The 15,936-nt window shown below is 45.9% G+C and overlaps 1 protein-coding gene across 1 annotated transcript in view; it reads left to right on the top strand.

Moving 5' to 3' along the window:
- The first annotated feature begins 7,738 nt into the window (after positions 1-7,738).
- Positions 7,739-15,936, top strand: part of ALOX5 (arachidonate 5-lipoxygenase) — a 167,450-nt gene continuing 159,252 nt past the window's right edge. Inside the window, exon 1 of the mRNA XM_029609129.1 lies at positions 7,739-8,060. Within this exon, the coding sequence (XP_029464989.1) occupies positions 7,911-8,060 (150 nt within the window). The 5' untranslated portion in view covers positions 7,739-7,910. The remainder of the gene's footprint in view (positions 8,061-15,936) is intronic.

Genomic DNA, 15,936 nt, shown 5'->3' with positions numbered 1-15,936 from the left:
TTAGTCACACATAGCCTGAAAGTGTCCCTCTGTGACACTTTGCTTGGCAATTAGCGCTAGTGGGACAGGGACTTCCATGATTGCCGGTGCCGTCACTGCCCCAGTAGATTCAGGTCCTTTATTTTCTTCACTACCTTCGCGCAGTAAATACCCCATCACTACCGTCGGTACCCCATTCAGGCCACCCTGCATTTTTAGATGCCACAGGTACCCTGCGGTACCCTGATGCCATCCTCCCTACATAGTATCTATCAGTGCCATCTATGTTTTATCTATGGCACTGATTTATTTCCTTAACTTTTATCGGAGCTATTGTTGCCCGGGTGGATGCCATCGACGGACACCTTGTCTTGTCGCTGACATCCATAATCGGGTCGATGCCACCGCTACCCGTGGCACATTTCCATCGATGCCACTCTTTTTATTATGGATGCCATCGATGCCAGGCTGTTTTCCATGCATGCCATCGGTGCCAGGCTGTTTCCATCAATGCCAGGCTGTCTTTCATGCATGGCATCGATGCCAGGCTATTTCCATCGATGCCAGGCTGTTTTCCATGCATGGCATCGATGCCAGGCTGTTTCCATCGATGGGCATCCATGCCAGGCTGTTCCATCGATGCCAGGCTGTTTTCCATCAATGGGCATCCATGCCAGTGCCATTTCCTTGCATGACATCCATGCCAGTGCCATTTCCATGCATGGCATCCATGCCAATGCCAAATCCATCGATGAAATCCATGTAAACATTGATTCCATTGCTGCCCATGTCCATGGCATAAATGCCATGGACGTCATTGTTGCCCGAGTCGATCCACTCGATACCGTCGATGCCTGTAGCCATAAAGCAGATATTGACGGCGCCCGCCTCCATACATCGATGATCTCGACACCCACGTCGTTTCCATCGGCATCTTCTATGTTTTTATGGATGCGGTCATTGACTCCATCAATGCCCATATCATTTTTTACGAAACCAGCGATATTTTCGATTACCGTCAATGCTGACATAACACCGCCACATAATGCCCTCGCCTGAACACAGTGCTCCATGCTTTGGGTCCTTATTAAAGCCCCGTATCAGGAGCAGAGCAGGCATGCTGACAGTCCGTCATCGATCGCCATCCAGGACAGCGAGGGCTGCCAGGTCGAGCACCGAGGCATTCATTGTCACCGACACGATGACCGTCTTCCACCGACGCCATCCAACACATTGCTGCTATCCTTCTCGATGCTGGACGATGCTCGGGCTGAGCAACATCACCACTGCCATCGGCACTGTTCCGCACAGTTTTGGCAGTCCTTCCTGCTCCAGAAACACCGGATCGAGATCCGCAGAATTCTGCACTGGCGTCAAGAGACATCGAGCTGCTGCGACAATGGTTGGGTTCATGAGTTCATTAATCGGCTCCCCTGTTCCCAGGCGTGCCCCACCGACATCGGTGCGGGATTCTGGCCCTCCGCTCATTCCGGTCTAAGCACCAGCCACGCCCAGCCTTGTCTCCTCTATACCTGTGCCACCATACCAGGTATCAGAGTTGAGAAGGACGTTGACGTCCACAGGCTACCCCTCGAGGACTCCAGAAATCCACGGAGCCAGCAATCTTCACTGGCTCGACCTTCGGTGGTTCACGTTGGATGGTAAGTACCCGCTTCTGCGACATTCCCATTGAGGTGTGTTCTCTAATTCTAGCCACATGGTTAGAAAAGTTCTAAGTCATGTACTTTCCAAGAACTGTATTAGTGTCACATATTGCTATGCCAGCCCTGTCAGCTACAATACCAGGAGAACCTCTCTTTCTTTTCTTTGGGATTGTATCAGGGCTTCCTCCCTTTTCAGCAACGTGGCTCTGTACTGATTAATGCTCTAGCTTTTGGTTCCTGTTTCAGTACCAAAGTTCCAGGTGCATTCGCTGTTCTGCTAAACACGAGATCCAGCACATGCTGCCTCAACTACAAGTCCACCTCGAAGCCTGATACAGGTCTCGATGTCTCCTTGTACAGCACTCAGAAATGCGGGTAAGACTTTACCGCTCTCACTCCCATGGGAGGTTACCTGATATCCAAATTACATCAACCCCTCCAGTTGGACACCTCCCGGTTTTTCAACTGGCCGGATATCAGAGCAGCCACCCCCACCTTGTACCAAGGTTCCCGGTACACTCCCCTACACGCTTCAAAGCGCACAGGGGGGAAGAGGGGGGGTTGGGGAATTTTAATTGCATTATTCTTTCTTTCAACAGAAAGTAGTTACTCTCCGCCCATCCTGGACCTCAGAAATACCAACTTTCTTCAGAAGGCACAGGTAAAATGGTATCTCTCGTTACCATGTTTCCAAAACGCAGTAATGTACATTCCCTCTATTCTTTCTATGTACCTCATGGTGAGTCAACAATATTACACTTCCAAGCTCTGCCGGTGGCACCAGCTTTGACAACTGGGGTATTTCATTGAATCAATATCGGTGACTGTTGTTTCTCTACGGAGTCCAACATCATTCACGCTTTCCTTGCATGGACAGCTGCATAATATATCACGGATTTAGAACCAAAATCCTAGTCTGATCCTGCTCATGCTCGCATTTACTTCAGGTTGTAAGTTTGACCACAAATCTTCTCAACCCAATATGCGTCTATTCCGCTCCAAGCAGTTCCACATAAATTTCCTGGATCTTGTACCATGAGTTATACCCTTATGCCTTCTAATACTGCCTCTGCAACAATTCCTTGTGCATACAGACAGACAGCATAGGGACAATGTGCTTTCCAACATACAAGCATGCACAACATCTTAGCTGCTCTGCAATGAAGCTGCACAGCTTTATCCTTAGCCCTTACTCACTTTATGCATCCTTGGGCCACTGATCTCAGACACTTACTGAATGCACTAGCAGACCATCTCCAGATAGGTCCATCCTCTCGAATGGTCTTGGACATGTGTAGCAAGAGAAATCTTCTAGCGCGGAGGTCAACCAAACTTGCCTTCTGCTTCCGAATCGAACCATACGGCGCACAGATTCTACTACCTACACTTGTTTCCACTGCATTCCCATAGACGCCTTTCTTCCATCAAGGGCCTCCTAAATGTGTATCTTCCGCTACTTCTCATAGCCAGCACTCTTATAATGCTCAACTGGGACGGAGTTCACTGTTCCTCAGGCCCACGTCCTGCCCGAGACCAGTATGCTTCCCATACTTCATACCCAAAACTCTCGTGAACCTACAACAGGACAGAGGAACAATAGTCCTCTTAGCCCTATACTGGCCTCGACAAGTATGGTTTCCCATATTCTTCGACCTCTCGATCCGAGACCAATTCGCCTAGGCACAGCGCCCACTCTTGTAACTCGGAATCAGGACAAGTTGCGTCATCCCAACCTAACAACTCTTGCCCTGACAGCTTGAATGTTGTAATTCTCCAACCACTTTCAACACAAGTCTCTAAAGTTCTCGTAGCTTCATGAAAACCTTCCGCACGTAAACCTTACCACTTTTAGTGGACTAGATTTACCAAGTGGTGCACACAAACAGGTTTTCACCTTTTTTCTTGCCCCACTCCTTCGGTACTAGATTACCTATATCACCTTTCGGATTCTGGTCTCCAGTCATCCTCTGTAAGGGTACACCTAAATGCCATAGCGGCATACCACAAGGAAAAAGGGTATACGCCAATAACAGCGTAACCCCTAGAATGTCGGGTTATCAGAGGCTTACTTCACCTTAAGCCTCCCATTCGACCATTGATCATTAAATGGGACCTAATTGTAATACATTCCTGCGACAAGAAATTTCTTACATAAAAAAGTATTTTTCTTAGTAGCCATTACATCGGCTAGGAGGGTCAGTGAGTTGCAACCTCTTGTCACATACTCACCCTACATAAGGTTCCTGCATGACAGAGTAGTCCTTTGCACTCACCCCAAATTCCTACCAAAAGTAGTAACAGATTTTCACTTAATCAGTCAATACTCTTGCCTACTTTCTTTTCAAAACCTCTCTCTAGCCAAGGAGAGAGAGTCTTATACATCTTAGACTGGGAGTGTGCACTAGCTTTTTACCTGAACCGCACGGCGGTCCATAGGACATCCAGCCAACTCTTTGTTTCTTTTCACAAAAAATGAACCAAGAGTTGTGGTATTAAAACTGACTCTCTTCGACTGACTAACAGACGGTATCGAAATCTGTTGTGAAAAAGCAAACGTTCCTCTCCAAGGGCACGTAACAGCACACGTAATAACGGCTATGTCTACATCAGTAGTACACTATCATTCAGTGCCCATTATTACCATATGTAAAGCTGCAACATGGAGTTCCCTTCACATCTTTGCAGCTCATTATTGCTTGGGCAAAGAAGAACGACAAGATTTGGCCTTTAGACAATCTGTCTTACAGAACTTGTTTCCAATATATTCCCAACTCCTTCTACATTCAACCTGCTGTGATTTTGGCTTCCTCATTTTTACCAACAATACTGCAATGTTGATTCACTACAAAATGACTCAGCCTCTAGCTTGCTAATCACCCATATGTGAGGACTACCATCCTGCTTGTCCTGGGATAACACCTATTACAAGGTAAGCAATTTTGCTTTTTCACTAAACTAGCATAAAATAAAATGAAGTCTCTTCACTTCACTTCACTTCATTTCATTTCCCCGAGCAGGGACTAAATCATTCTACATCCTATCAACTGAAGTGGAATTAGATATTGGGGGAGAACTTTCAGACACTGAATTGCATCACTGTCATATGATTTATTTATTTATTTAGGCTTATAGAGGTTTTTTATACCAATGAACGAAAAGTCCCTTATCGTGTGCGATACCACGATGGGGGCAGAGTCGTCCCCGGAAGAGAAGGAATCGGGGCATCACCGGGGCCGACTCCGCGAAGACGCCGCGGATGACGAAAAGGTAAGGGCCTTTTCGCGTCCTATTTCGGACCCAATAGCTACACCTTGTATGGTGGCGCTATTGGGTGCGAAACCGGCAGCGATCACACTGCGGCGGTGCGATCGCTGCCGGCTAGCGCAGGACCGCCCCCCCCCCCCCCCGCTTCGGCCCCCCCGCCCCTCATTACCTAAAGTATCGCAGGCCTGCGATACTTTAGAAAATGAGGCCCTATATGGCATAAAATATGACTATTTAAAAATTAAATGGTACGAAATATAACAAAAATAGGAAAGGGGTGAATAGTTAAATAACTCAGAAATAATATATAACAAAGAACAAACAAACATTTTCAATAACATATTTAACAAATTTAAGTAAAATTTAAAAAAATTATTTTTTTTTCTTTTCAATAAAAAAAAAAGTGGAGGAGCCAAGGCGAAATATGATGCCTTGACTTCGTGATGTTGCAGCAGGGTCAGACTCAAGTGGAAAGGAGGGTGCCGACCCCGGAGGAGCCTGCTCTGGGCAGAGGGAACTGGCATCTCCTCCTCATGAGGCATGAGATGCCATTCACTGGCTGGGACCTGTGGGAGGGAAGGAGTTGAGGGTCAGACAGCTCCCTCCCTTTCTGTGAAGCCAGCCTCTCACTACTAGTAATGCAGGGAGGAAGCTGTCTCACCCTTCACCATCCTTCCACACCCCCCCCCCCCCCCCCCCCCCCACTGGTGACATTGACAATCCCTGTGTTAAACCTTTTTTTTCTCTAAACTAGCATAAAATAAAATGAAGTCACTTCACTTCATTTCATTTCCCTGGCAGTGCTTGTATGAAACTAGCTTCTCTCTGGAGAACTGATTGTTTATCCTCTGAGACGGGCCTTAGACTCCAGCTCTCTAAACTGTGATCTGTTCATAAAGCAATCATCATTAATAACCCACACAATCAAAATATTTTGCAAGCTTTACAACCGCTATTCGACTGGTTGACCAAGACAGTTATTGGTTTAGATATGGCAGGGCATGGCCACTGATTTCTATAGAACCGTTCCGTTAGCCTTAATGTATGTATACCAGGTACCCTATAGGATATCCTGCAACTCCCAGGGGGAGGGAGGGGGGGGATTGGGATGATTAATACACCTTGCATGTTTGAAGAAAAATTGTCAAACTTCTTTAATATCATTGCTGATTTATTGTTATACACTTACTTATGCATAAGCTGTATTGTGAAAATGTTTTTCATTGTGTTGACATCAATAAATGTTAAAAAAAAAAAAAGGATTGAGCCATGCAATATACATGAACAGTACAATGAAATTGCAAATGACTTATTAAATCAGATACATCCATCTGTTATTTGGATTACTATGTTAATTGTAGAGTTAATATATGCCAACAAGCACTGACCTCCAACGCATAGAGTGCAGGAAATTGAATATAGCACACAGTCATCAAAACTCCCAAGGTGTACAGTATGTGGAACTGCAAATAGCACAAAGGTGTAAAAACCCTGAGGGCGTACTGTGTGGGTAATCACAAAAAGCATAAACACATCCAAACTTCCAAAACTTACAGTGCGGATAATCACAAACAGCACAAAGACATCAAACCCCCATGGCATACAATCTGGTTTTTATTATTTTTCTCTGTTTTTATTATTTTTCTATTATTTTTGTTTATTCAATAGTTTAAGGCAAAGGTCTTTGATATTATATTATTTTATTTTTGGACCAATCTAAAAAGAGCAATTACCAAGGCAACTACTCTATATGTTAAAAATGTAAATGAAACCTATCTGGTTCTCAAAGGAGGTGGCTGACAAAATTAAGGCTAAAAGAACAGCATTCAAGAAATATAAAAGATCCCAAAGCGATGAGCACAAAGAACAATATTTGAGTCAACTGAGGGAGACGAAGAAACTAATCAAGTCGGCAAAAAGTCAAGCGGAAGAGAGGATTGCCAAGGAGATAAAGAATGGTAACAAAGCATTTTTCAGATACATCAGTGAAAAGAGAAAAGTTCAAAGTGGTATAGTGAAATTGAAAGGTAGAAAAGATCAATGCGTGGAGAGAGACGAAGAAATGGCAGAAATATTAAACGAATACTTCAGTTCTGTGTTCACTAAAGAGGACCCTGGAGAAGGACCATCTCTACACAACACAGAACTGGAAGGAAGTGGAATAGACGAAAACCCTTTTACAGTAGAAAATGTATGGGAAGAGCTAAAGAATCTGAAAGTGGACAAAGCCATGGGACCTGATGGGATTCATCCAAGGATACTGAAGGAGCTCAGAGATGTGCTGGCGGGTCCGCTGTGTGACCTGTTCAATAGATCCCTAGAAACGGGAGTGGTGCTGAGTGAATGTGTGTGTATTTGTTTGATAATGGATAGATATAGATGACATGTTTATATATATATATATATAGAAATATATATATATATATATATATATATATATATTGCTCTGAATTATTGCTGTATCTTGGGGCTTAGATTGGAGTCAGAGTTTAAGTGAAAGTGAATGGAGGACTGGACTGAGGACTTTAGAGGCCAAGTTTTCAAACTGCTCTGGGGTCCAAGAAAATCTATGCCTGCCTCTGCTCTCTTTTTCCTGTCACTTTAGATCTGTATCATGTCACCTGTTCTCAGCAACCACTGGCTAAAGGTGTCCGTCGCCTGAACCGAAATGTCTGAGAAAACAAAAGGGGAAACATTCTAGTCATCTCCAGTAAGGATTTAAAAGAAGGGCCCGTGCCTTTCCCCACCCCCATGAGACCTCCCCTCCTTCCTCTTCCCCTCCCTCTCATGGCTTGCGAAACAGCGAGAGAGTCTCTCTGCAGGCACCAGAGAGTAGATAAAAGCGGAATCTGTTTTACAATGCGTGACTCGGGCTGAAAGAGACTTGCAGCAGAGAAAGGCAAAGGAAGCAGCGTCTCTTGCCAAAAAAAAAACCCCCCCAGCCCAGATCCCTGCCTTAGCCAAGGCAAATAACGGGCAGAGGCTGCAGCTGAAGTTCCCGCCATGCCTTCGTACACCGTGACCGTGGCCACAGGAAGCCAGTGGTTCGCTGGCACAGATGATTACATTTACCTCACGCTGGAGGGGTCCCAAGGATGCAGCGAGAAGAATCTGCTAGACAAACCCCTCTACAATGACTTTGAAAGAGGAGCGGTGAGTGTTTCAGATCCCCCCCCCCCCCCCCCAGTACTGTATGTGACAGGTGAGGGTCTGTCCTTTCTCTGAATGTATGTGCGACCTGCCTCAAGGTGAGTATATGGGCAACATATACTCACCTGAGGTAACATATATTCTCCTTAACTCATCTTTTGTTTGTCATACCTTGAGCTGGTTAAAAGTTAGATGTCATTTCTTTTTCTGATACCAATCTTTTCTTCCTGTATAGTTCCATGTAAACTGATGTGATGTTCAAACGAACATGGGTATAGAAAAGCAATAAATAAATAACAATCCACCGTCTTGTTTCTGACAAGTGCAAATAGATTTTTTTTGGTAGGGATGTGCTTTTGTTTGAAATGCAAATATTTTAACAAATTTGCCCATTTCATTTCAATTAATTTTAAAAGCAACAGGGGAAAAAAGAAATCCAGTGATATTTGGTTTGTTTTAGAATGTTGACACCGCTGACAAAAAAACCCCCCAAACAAACCCAAACCACTCCTGGATCTCCTCTCTGCTTACCCACTCCTAGACTTTGATCCATATCTTTATTTTTCTTCATGTGGTGGGAGTGATCCCTGTCACAGTGGAATGCGTAGAAATGGCACCAGCTTATTAAGGCCGGCGTCATTGTTAATTTCTTCCATACAAAATGGTACCAGCCAGGCCCAGACCCAAGCCAGTGGGTTCTGGGGGCAGGGGGAATCAGAGGGGAGGCCCACAGGGCCCAACACTTTCTTATGTTTTTTGGTTTTCCTTTCATTTTTCTTCATTTTAAATTTAATTTGTTCTTTGTGGGTCATTTTTTTATTTTAAATAAATTAAAAGAAACAAAACACAACAATAAACGAAATGGGGAAAAAAAAAAACCCGAGATGAAAAAATGTCTGTGCCCACCCCCTAACTTTGCCTTATATATTTCCGCTATTGGATGCAATCTCTTTATCAGGACTTGGCTCTGTTTTCACACATGGGGAAGCAGATGTGGTTTATAGACAGGGTTATCTTGTGCTTTTTTTTTTTTGCTGCACATGTGAAACACAGACTCTTGGGAATCATGTTACTGAGGCAGTGCGGTTAACATTTTAAGCACGTCGGACCTTTTTCTGTGCGGTACAACATGCGCTGCCTACTGGTACAGAGGTTCAATGACCATCTGTAGGATCGTAGGAAGTCCATGTGGGCTTCTGCATTACTTTACACAGAGCTGCCCAAACAATTCCACAGAAACATAGAGGGGTCAGTATTGAAAAAGTGGCAGAGCAGGTAAAGATAAACAGTGTAATAAATTTACCTGGTTATCTTTTACCTGGATATTCAGTGCACTTATCCAGCTAAAAGTGCTGCTGAATATTCAGCTAATTCTACCAAAGGGTAGATTTAGGACAGCAATTTGTGCAGCTGGTGTTGTCCAGAAAGATTTAACTTGATAGGGCAGAATATCTTGCTCCCTGGCTAAATTTTAAAAATCCCACCTTGAAAATGCACTGACCCAGGCCCTTTCTTACCCAACCAACAGTCTGATGCAATACAGTGCGCTCGGCTGAGCACAGGACTTTACTGGCGCTTGGACATACATTTTGGACACGCGTCCAAAACCCCTCATTCAATAAGGGGATTAGTAGGTCCAAAATGCGCATCCAAACAGCGTGTAAACCCATGTGCTAGACTGGGCATGCTTTATTGCATCTGCCCCATAGTGGAGTTCAAAAGAGGTGTTGGACGAGTTCCTGAAGGAAAAGTCAATAAACAGTTATTAGTCAAGTAGACTTGAGAAAGCCGGCGCTTATCCCTGGGAGTGAGATACAAGAAATAGATCAACTGTTGGGGATCTGACGGGTACTTGTGACCCAGACTCACCACTGTTGGAGATAGGATGTTGGGCACGATAGACCTTGGTCTGACCTAGCCTGGCACTTCTTATGTTTATCCATTCTGCCTCAGAAAAGGGTATTTATTTATATTCCACTTTTTCTAGCACTTCAATGTGGATTACATTCAGGTAACGTAATAGGTTTATACGTGTTCGTGGAGGCCCTTACCATATCCCCAGAGGGCTCACAATCTAACTGGGTAATTCATCCAGCCACGTTAGGGCTCAAATGTGCATTATATCTCGTATATTTATTTTTTTATTTATTTATTTATTTAGAGTTTTTATATACCGGCAATCATGAAAACATATCTTGCTGGTTTACATCGAACAGGAGTGCATTATAAACAAAAAACTAGAACTGTGGTGTCCGAAAGTACAGTTACATTTAACAAGGGCAGCCGAACTTGGAGAAGGAAGAAGAGAGGAGAGAAAAGAAATGGTTAAACAATATACAATTTAAATATAGTATACAGAATAAATGTTATATACAAGAGGAGTGGAGTTTTAGGAGTCATTGGAATGTGTCATTGGGTTGTGTCCGGAAATGCTTGTTTGAATAACCAAGTCTTAAGTTTTTTCCTAAAAGTTGGGAGGCAGGGCTCCTGTCTGAGGTCTGTAGGAATGGAATTCCACAAAAGAGGGCCAACTGTGGAGGTGGCGCGATCTCTTATGGTGATGTGTCTGGTCGTTTTCGCTGGGGGAACTTGGAGGGAGCCTCTATAAGCATCTCTAGTAGGTCTGGTAGAATTATGTGTTTGGAGAGGGAATTGAAGATCGAGAGTGGTAAGTTGATGTATAGTTTTGTAGGTGATGGTTATGGCTTTGTACATGATGCGGAAGTAGACTGGTAACCAGTGAAGCTCTTTCAGGACGGGGGATATGTGGTCTCTTTTCCTTGCGCCTGTCAAGATTCGGGCTGCTGAATTTATCATGAATCACATGAATATATCACATGAATATATCACATGAATATATATATCACATGAATATATCATGTGATGTCGCTGCAATAGTGCGCTATCGCAGTGATATCGCATAATATATGCAATATTTTGCAACTCCCTGCCCAGATGCCCTCCTCTATTACAATAACCTTCTTTGCATGCAATGTGCAAGCATGAATAATGCAAATGCATGCAAAGAAGGTCATTAAGAGGCAATTTCTTGCAAATATTTTATTGCGGCTAACGAAGAAGGTGGTTAGCCATGATAACATAACACCTCCTTGGAAAGATGTGCGGTGGGAGGTCCGGAAACATAACATGGGTCCCGAAGCTCCCGCCACACATTTAAAGTGGCTGGAAAAAAAAATCCCAAATAGGGATGTTGAGTGGGGGGTCAGTGCTGACCTCTGTTTCAACCCAGGGCTGCACACTGCAGCTGCAGTCACCCCCCACACTAAATCAATAATCCCCCAGTCCCCCGAAGTGACTCACACCCCCTCAGACCCCCTGTATCATGCAATACCCACCTCCACCCCTTGGCCCCCCTGATGTCACTCAATACCCCCCCCCCCAAAAAAGTAATGCACCTCGTACCTTAAACTGGATCATGTGTCGGGGAGGGGTGCACCCTTGCACGTTGTCCCTGTTGACGCCATTTTACAAAATGGCGCCGATCTGATCTTGCCCCAGCCATGTGACCGGGGTAAGGTCTGGGGATTGTAAAATGGCGTTGACCAGGACGGGTGCGAGGGTGCCCCATCCCAAATGCAGGATCCATTTTAAAGTAGGGGGTGCTGGGGGGATGTTGTACTTTTTTTTAGATGGGGGCTTTTGAATGATGTCAGGGGTTATTGTGTCACTTTGGGGGAGAGGGTTTGAGTCACTGGGGAAATGGGGGGCTTTTGAGTAATGGTGGGGGGTTATAGTGTCATTTCAGGGGGACTAGGTATTGAGTAATGTCGGGAGGGCTGGGAGGGTTTGAGTCACTTCAAGGGGCCAGGGGGGTTATTGTGTCACTTCAGTGAGGCAGGGGGCTTTGACTTTGGGGGGGGGGGGGCTGCTGCTGCACGCGCAATTTTCACATTTTTTTCTATTTTGGGGGAGTCGGGACCACCTCAACCAAAAGGCCTGAGTTGAAATGGGGTCAGCACTGACCCCATTGTGACCCTCGTTTGGTCACAAGATTTTTTTTTTTTTGGGGGGGGGGGGGAGGTTAGTGCCCTTTAAGGCAATGGCAGTCCTGTGAAGTTAGGGCCTCTGTCGTGTTAAAGGGCCACTCGCCGCATTCTTTTGTGTCGTGGTGTTTGGCCGTGACACAAAAGAACACGTCATTCAGCCACGATGCATTTTCGGGGGAGGGGGTCCCACTGTCGTGGCAACCCCCCCCTCCCCCCACATGATAGTGGGATCCCGCCTGCGAAAAAACATCGCGGCTTGATGAACCTAGGGGTAAGTTTGTACCTGAGGCAATGGAGGGTAAAGTGACTTTCCCAAACTCAGAAGGATTTGAATCCTGGTCTCCCTGGTTCATAGCCCACTGCTCTTCTCCTCCAGTAGTTTCAATACATCACACCGATATAATTGATAAGCTATTTAGTTGCCTGCAAACACTGGAGTTAAAGTGGGCTCATGTGTACAAACTACTAAGCTGTGCTGAATGTAAATTCATACTAAGCATCACATTAAAATAGGAGGAGAAGTCCATTACCTGCTATTAAGTTCACTTAGAGAATAGCCACTGCCATTAGCAATGGTAACATGGAATAGACTTAGTTTTTGGGTACTTGCCAGGTTCTTATGGCCTGGATTGGCCACTGTTGGAAACAGGATGCTGGGCTTGATGGACCCTTGGTCTGACCCAGTACGGCATTTTCTTATGTTCTTATGTTCTTATGTTCTTAACAGAAATTACGTTAAGGAACATGAATTGCTTTCACTTGCGAGCAATGTAAAACCTTAACTACACCTCCCCGAAGTATGGTTAAGGTTTTACATCAACCTCCAGGGGCTGCCCTAAGGCCCTGAAACTCTCTCTCCGAGTGACAGCAAAAGACCCCTGTGGGCAGAAAGGCCCCGGTTCCAGTTCCTCTTCCTATCCCATTGCAGACATCCTTTATGTATTTGGATTTTTAAACTGCCTACCCAGAGCCGCCCAAGGCAAATTGGGCATTTAACGTGGGGGTTTTCTGATGATTACACTGGCATTAAAACTAGCTGTCAGTGTGCCTTAACGTTTGGATTTATTCCACCTCAGTGCCTTGGCCAGTAAAATTGAAAATAAAACAAGATATACAAGAGATATTATGGGACTAAAGAGCCATGTCTGTGAAGGAGTGACCTCGCTGTGCTGTTGTGTTTCCTTTCTAGAAGTCCAATTAAACAAATTATTTTGAAGCTAGTGAATAATATCACAGGTCTGTTCCCTGGAAGGTATTTGCATACTAAAATTTCCATGCGATGAAAGGGTGCATTCAGCACCTGTCTATGACACTGCCAGTACAGTCAGAGCGCAGGCAGAGAGAAGAGGGTGGGGTCAGTGCCTGGATTTGATGAGGAAAAAAAAAAAAAAGGAGCAGACTGAGACTGCAGTGTGGGCAGAGGCAAGAGGAAGTTTTCATGTCTAGGGCATGACAAGGAGAGCTCAGAGAGACTGTAGACAGAGAGGAGGAGGAGGAGAAGGAGTGATCAGTGTTAGGATATGACACGAAGGGTCATGCTTAGGATTGCCAACTCTAACTGAACTTGGAAGTTACATCATATAATGTAGGATGCGGACAAGGCGTCAAGCGTAGCTGGGTTTAAAATAGGTTTATTCGTGCTCGTGGAGGGGGAAGTCCACATATACGGGTCGATACAGTAAGGTCGCGTTAGAAAGAGTGCGGCAGTGCCGGGCGCACCCTCATTTGCCCCACACACTGTTCTGATCACATACCGCTCGATACTCTATTTAAATTGCTTGCAAATGCAAGCCGCGTATGCAAAGCGTTAGGCGAAGTGTTAGGTCCGCACAACCCATTTTACTGTATAGGCGCTTAATACAGCGCCTATACAGTATCCTGGGTGCGCTGGTACCTGTCATTTCAAATGACATTTGAAATGACAGGTACCAGGAAGTGGATCCCAACTATAACCCAGGAAAACCTAAAAACCGAAAATCCCCTCCTCCCGAAGCAGCTCGACATGTGCCAACTTACCTTTTGTTGCTTTTCAGCCCCTTCCCTTCGCTGCCGCCCTCCGGAGGGGGCAGCCGGCGGCGAAAGCGGCTCGCAGCGGTCGTCGTCCCCGCGCAGGTCCCGGTTCTCCTGGCTCGGCAACAGCTGCAAGCCGCTTCACAATTTGGCCGAGCCAGGAAGGAAGGAAGGATTGGGGTGGATGGAGCCCTAGCTGTTTTACTGCTGTTGCTGTTGCCGAGCCAGGAGAACCGGGACCTGCGCGGGGGGGACCGCTGCGAGCCGCTTTCGCCGCCGGCTGCCCCCTCCGGAGGGCGGCAGCGAAGGGAAGGGGCTGAAAAGCAACAAAAGGTAAGAAAACAACAGAAAGTAATGTCGAGTCGCTTCGGGAGGAGGGGAGGAGGGGATTTTAGGTTTTTAGAGGTTTCCTTTTGGGGGAAAGTTTGCCGTCTACCATTACCCCTGCCTCTAACGCAGGGGTAAGGGTAGGCGGTAAGTTAGCAGGTTAAACGCGGGGCAAAATGGCAGGGTAAAATAGCGATAGTCGGGGCGCGCGTTACTGTATGGGAGGGAATAGCTAATTCGATGGTTTACATTTAATATACATGCCGCGTGCGGAAGGGGTTACCCGGGGATTTAAAGAGGCGGTGAGGATGGGTTAAAGGGGATAGTGTATCGCAGGAAGGGCTAACGCGGCTGGAAAGTGAGTAGAAAGCGGGTTAGGAGCGGGGTAACCGCGGCCCCACTTTACTGTATCGATAGTTATTAGCCAGGTGGACTCGGAGGGAAACCCACTGCTTATACCTGGGAGTGAGCAATAAGGATTTGGATCTGTTCTTTAGGATCTGCCAGGTACTTTGTAATGGCTCGGAGTGACTGCTCTCGGAGACAGGATGCTGAGCTGGATGGACTTTTGGTCTGACAAGGCATCACAAATCTTCAGTTCAGAAATAAAGAACATTTTTTGTTCTTGTGACTGGGCTCATCAGAACTTGTTTATTATACAAATAGCAACTTACTTCATGTATGCTTCATGTAGAAAGCAAGCACCAGTGTGTGTGAGTCAGATTTTGCATAGACACACAGAGTAAGTGTGTAACATAAACAAAACAATCTTGAAAAATCACTAGTAATACTGCATATCTTATTTTAAAATGGTTGATGACGTTTTGTTTACTATTAAGTGCTGGGGTGTGCACCTGGGCCACACTGAGCCGGGGTGGTGGTTTCTAAAGACTGAGGGGAAGGGGGCAGGAGGGTCTCCCTCAGAGCTCCAGTGTAGGACGAGGGAAGAAAAGTTCTCAGGGGCCTCATTCCCCCTTCTCCTTTCTCTCTTCATCTCCCCCTCCCCTTCTCCTTCAGTCACATACTTTCCTTTCTCCTCTTCACCTTCCTCTCATCCTACTAATGTTCTGCTGCCTCTTTTGCCACATATGGGGCTCTTCAGGATCCTTTTTCCAGGTTTCTCTCTTTCCCCTTCCCTCGCAGCCAGGTTTCCTTCCTCATTCTTCCACCAAGTTCCCCGCTTTCCTCCCCAGGTTCCTTTCATTCACCTACCCCCCCCCCCCCCTTCCAGAATTCTCTCCTCTCACCTCCCTTGCCTTTTCTCCCCGCAGAGCTGTGGTCACAAGAGGCAGAGGCGGCAGTGCACCAGGGACACAGTGAGCGATTTGTTGCCGCCCCCATAGTCTGTGTACCCTTCCTCTCTAGACATTGCAGCTGCTGCCGCAATGGGAGAGAGGGAGGGGGGTAAGAGCAGGTTTGTTCTCACTGCTGTGAGGGAGGAGGAAGAGCAGACTCTAGGGCTCAAAGCTGCCACCCAAACAGCTGATAGGATGGCAGTGGCTCTTTGGGGGGGGGGTGTCCGCCTTGCTTCCTCA

Source organism: Rhinatrema bivittatum, chromosome 7 (assembly GCF_901001135.1).
Source record: "Rhinatrema bivittatum chromosome 7, aRhiBiv1.1, whole genome shotgun sequence".
Lineage (NCBI taxonomy): Eukaryota > Metazoa > Chordata > Amphibia > Gymnophiona > Rhinatrematidae > Rhinatrema > Rhinatrema bivittatum.
This window is presented reverse-complemented; position numbering and strand designations above follow the sequence as displayed.